At 42.1% G+C, this 5,239-nt stretch overlaps 1 protein-coding gene across 1 annotated transcript; it reads left to right on the top strand.

The window, feature by feature from the left end:
• Nucleotides 1–3,589: 3,589 nt before the first annotated feature.
• On the top strand, nt 3,590–5,008 carry LOC130957070 (uncharacterized). The gene has a single exon (XM_057883966.1). It carries the CDS (start codon nt 3,590–3,592, stop codon nt 5,006–5,008), a length of 1,419 nt encoding a protein of 472 aa, XP_057739949.1.
• Nucleotides 5,009–5,239: the final 231 nt, after the last annotated feature.

Below are 5,239 nucleotides of genomic sequence, written 5' to 3'. Positions count from 1 at the left end.
AACACTCTCAAAAGCCATCAATGCCCACGTTAAAGAGTCACGTTAACTAAGTTAACGTGAACTCTAACGTGGAGAAGGGAAGTTGAGCCAACGTTAGTGACACTCAACATTGTCACTAACATTGGCAAGCTCACAAATGGCCACGTTAGAAGCCACGTTAACCTAGTTAACGTGGCCTCTAACGTTAAAGGGGGAAGAGAAGCCAACATTAGTGACACTCAACATTGTCACTAACGTTGGCCTAAGGTGCAAAGAGCCACGTTAATTCCCACGTTAACTTGGTTAACGTGGGAGCTAACGTAAGAGATGGAGAGTTGTCGACAACGTTAGTGACACTCAACATTGTCACTAACGTTGGAGCAACCACACAACCCCAAGAGCCACGTTAACTTCCACGTTAACTTGGTTAACGTGGAAGCTAACGATGAGGAATGAAGAATGAGCCAACGTTAGTGACACTCAACATTGTCACTAACGTTGGGATGGCTAAGAATGGCCACGTTAGAAGCCACGTTAACCTAGTTAACGTGGACTCTAACGTGAGACCTAGGGGCACACTTGAACGTTAGTGACAATGTTGAGTGTCACTAACGTTCTCAAAGGTTGGCAAAAGCCACGTTAGAAGCCACGTTAACCTAGTTAACGTGAGCTTTAACGTGAAGCAAGAAGGGGCACACTTGAACGTTAGTGACAATGTTAAGTGTCACTAACGTTCTCGAAGGCTAACAAGGCAACGTTGTTAACGTGGGCTTTAACGTGAGGCAAAGGGGTGCATGGGAACGTTAGTGACAATGTTAAGTGTCACTAACGTTCTCGAACTTGTATTTTCACTAAATGATAAAAAACCCTAACGTCTTGAGCTAAAGTCTATGCCTACTTCACACTATCTCTCTGCAAGTAAGCGAAGCCCAATTGAAGAATGGAACTGCTTCAAACTCAAAGATCCAAAGGCCCAAGACTTGAAGAGCTAACTAGAAGCTGAGAAGAGTAGTATATATAGGAGTAGTTTTGAAAGAGAGAAGGACCTTTTGGAAGGAGCTAGGACAGGGAACTACTCTTTATATTTACTTTCTTTGTACTTCTAGCTTTATCATGTATTCTCCATCTTTGATTTTGATTTCGAGAGCTATGAACAACTAAAACCCTTTCATTGGGTTAGGGAGCTCTGTTGTAATTTGATGGATCAATACTAATTTTCTTATTCTTCTTCTATCTTTCCTTTTGATTTTACTTGAAAGCTTTCGATCCTCATTCAATTGGATAGTTATCTTGGAAAAGAAGCTATTCAAACATGGATCTCTTCGGATCCGTGAAAGAGGAATGAAGAGATTAGCTAGAAATGCTTTCTCATGCTGGACCAAATTGAGTGTAGATGGGTATGTGGCTATAACCCTCTAAGCATTTGATTTGGGAAGTGCATGTGGTATAATCAATGACCACACTTCATCTCTTCTCATGAGCAATTGACCAAGGAATTGGCTATTGATCAAGATTTGAGAGATTGAATTGCAAGGAATTGTGATTCAATCACTTAAGATTGCCAAGGAGATCAATGAGTGCATTGATTGAGGAAGAGAAGAAAATGAAATTGATCCGGAGAATGCAACATCTCCTAAGCCCAATGAACTCCCCATTTCTGATCTTACCCATTCTCTTTATTTTCTGCAATTTACTTTTATGAGCAATTCCCCCATTCCCATTTATAATTCTGCTATTTACTTTCAGTCATTTACATTCCTGCCATTTTAATTTCTGCAATTATCAACTCTATTCATAGATTCGTTCAACTAGATTATTCCTCTAATTAAAGTTGCTTGATCAATCAATCCCTGTGGGATTCGACCTCACTCTATTGTGAGTTTTTACTTGACGACAAATTCGGTACACTTGCCGAATGGAAATTTGTTGAGAGACAAATTTTACCCCGATCAAGTTTATGGCGCCGTTGCCGGGGATTGATTGTGCATCGACAATGATTACATTAGAGGATCACTAGATTGAGCATTTGTATTTTGTTTGATTTAATTTTCTGTTTGGTTAATTTGCTTTCCGTCTTAGTTTAATTCTTCCCCTCCCCTGTTTCTGATTTTTTCTTTGCTATTTACAATTCAGTTCACTAACCCATTAACTGTTTGATATATTGCATCACTGACACTAACAAGTTATTCTAAAAAGATACTTTCTGCATTGCTTTTCTTGCTTGTAATCTGTTGGTTGTTTGACAGGGAGAAGAAGCGGAGCTTCAACTTCCTTTGATTCTGAACCTGAGAGAACCTTCTTAAGATTAAGAAGGGAGGCAAAAGAAAAACGTGTAGTGGGTGCTGAAGAAGAAGAGGAACACTTTGAAGAATACTTTGAAACAACCATGGAGGACCATCGTGAGGAAGAGGTGCACAACCATGGTGGAGGAGATAGAGCAAATCCTGGTGGGGAAGATAGAAGAGTCTTGGGCTCTTACATTAACCCAAACCCAGGGAATTGCGGAAGTAGCATCCAAAAACCAACCATCCCTGCCAACAACTTTGAACTAAAGCCACAGCTCATCACTCTCGTTCAGAATAATTGCTCGTTCGGAGGAGGTGTTCAAGAAGACCCGAACCAACACTTAAACACATTTCTGAGAATATGTGACACAGTGAAGTCCAATGGCGTTCAACCAGACGTCTATAGACTGTTGTTGTTCCCATTCTCTCTCAGAGACAAGGCAACCAAGTGGTTGGAGTCTTTTCCAAAGGATAGCTTGACAACTTGGGATGATGTTATGAACAGATTCTTGGCAAGATTTTACCCTCCTCAACGAGTCAATCGGCTGAGAGCTGAGGTCCAAACTTTCAGGCAACAAGATGGTGAGACTCTATATGAAGCATGGGAGAGGTTTAAAGACCTAACAAGGAGATGTCCATCCGATATGTTCAATGAATGGGTGCAGCTGCACATTTTCTATGAAGGACTGTCATATGAATCTAAGAAGGCCGTAGACCATTCATCCGGAGGTTCTTTGAACAAGAAGAAGACCATCGAGGAAGCCATAGATGTCATTGAAACTTTAGCTGAGAATGACTACTTCTATGCTTCCGAAAGAGGGAACACTAGAGGGGTAATGGAGCTGAACAATGTAGATGCTCTGCTTGCTCAAAACAAGGTCATCACCAAGCAGCTAGCTGACCTCACCAAGAAGATGGAGAAAAGTCAAGTGGCAGCAATCACCACTTCAACTCAAGAGGAAGCAAGTGAAGAGGAACAAGGCACTCAGGAGCAAGCCAACTACATCGGGAATTCACCTAGATACAACCATGATCCATACTCCAAGACCTACAACCCTGGATGGAGGAATCATCCAAACTTTGGGTGGGGGAATCAACAAGACCAAGGCCAAGATCAGAGACATCACAACCCCAATAACACAGCTCCCCAACAATTCACACAGAGGACATACCAACAAAACCACAGCAATACATCTCACTCTTCTACCTCTACCCCCAACACACCATCATTTGATGATAGAATCTCTAAGATTGAAACCTTACTTGAAAGCATATGCAAATACATTCAAGACAATAAGGTGTTCAAAGAGGAGGTGAGAGCCAGTATGAAGAATCGGGGGGAAGCAATCAAGAAGCTGGAATTCCAAGTGGGATATTTGTCTGAGAAGATGCCCAAACCCAATGATAGCTTCCCAAGTGACACGGAGAAGAATCCGAGAGGTGAAGCGAAGAAGGTAAGATGGGAAGACTGCAATATGGTCACTACAAATGACAAGGAGACTGACGACAAGCCAAGCAAGCTGTCAGAACAACCTGAACATACCTTAGTAACGAAGGAGAAGAAAGACCAACAAGAACCAGAAATCTCACAACAGGAGCTGGTGAGACTATATGCACCATTTCCTCAACTACTAAAGGGTGCTGTGGGAAAGAGAATGTACTCAAGGTTCTTAGACTCATTTGCATCTTTGAATGTGAACATACCATTCATCAAGGTCATTCAGCAAATGCCAGCATTCATCAAGTATATGAAGAAACTACTTCCCAGGAAGAGCTCACTCAAGGGGGGCCAGACTATAGTGATGAACAAGGATTGCAGCACCCTCATTCAAACACAATTGCCTGCGAAAAGAAAAGACCCAGGGAGTTTTCATGTCCCTTGTGCTATAGGGGAAACAAATTTTGATAGAGCACTTTGCGATTTGGGAGCAAGCATCAACTTAATACCCCTATCTCTGGTAAAAAGGCTGCAGATCAATGAGATACTACCTACAGATGTAGTCATAAGGCTGGCTGACAAGACTCAAAAGCAAGCAGTAGGAGTGGTGGAAAATGTGTTGCTCAAAGTTGGAAAATACTTTTTCCCAATAGACTTTGTCATCCTGAACATGGAAGAGAGTTACCTGCACCCAATCATATTGGGGAGACCATTTCTAGCTACTGCTAGAGCACTCATAGATGTGGAGAAAGGAGAGCTAATATTAAGGATCCATGATGAACAACTGAGCTTCAGCGTTTTCGAACTCTCACTGGAAAAAGATGAAGAGGACAAAGAAACGAGCAAAGTGCATCATGAGATGCTAAAGGAAGAAGCAAGCACTGAAGCACAACCAGCTCATCCTGAGATTCACTGGGTTGATGGACAAGGCCAGCAGCAAGTGCCACAGATCAAGGAAAAATTGGAGGAACCTAAGCCACCAGAAGTTTATGAGGACATTAACAAAAGCTCATCAAAGAAGGAGGCCACCAGGAGTAAAAAAATAGCACCAGGGGCAAAGAAGAAGGTACCAAGGGGGTGGCGGAACAAGAAGATTCCTACGGAAGATTTCTCTCCAGGGGATAAAGTAATCTCAGCCTACTTCACAGATATCCCCCCTAATCTCCCCACTGTACCATCTCAGCTACCTAAGGTCTTCACCATCAACAGAGTTCTCTCCTTGGAGCATGTAGAGATCACTGATACAACCAATGGATACAAGTCCACTGCCAGAGGAGAAGACTTCAAGCATTACCAACCACCATAATAAGGGGGTAACGTCGAGCTAGCGACGATAAAAAAGTGCTTTGTTGGGAGGCAACCCAACCTCAGGTAGTCATTTTCATCTTCATTTCAATAAAAATCACAAGTTGTCTCCCTTGTATTGCAAGGAGCTAAGTTTGGTGTTTCACACCAGAACAATCAAAAGAGACAGTGTAATTCTAAGTTTGGTGTTCCACCAAAAGGACATTTAGTTAGAATTACACCTGCTCCCAAA

This window comes from Arachis stenosperma, chromosome 10 (genome assembly GCF_014773155.1).
Source record: "Arachis stenosperma cultivar V10309 chromosome 10, arast.V10309.gnm1.PFL2, whole genome shotgun sequence".
In the NCBI taxonomy this organism is placed as follows: domain Eukaryota; kingdom Viridiplantae; phylum Streptophyta; class Magnoliopsida; order Fabales; family Fabaceae; genus Arachis; species Arachis stenosperma.
Note: the sequence above shows the minus strand (reverse complement) of the source record. Positions and strands in the feature narration are given on the sequence as shown.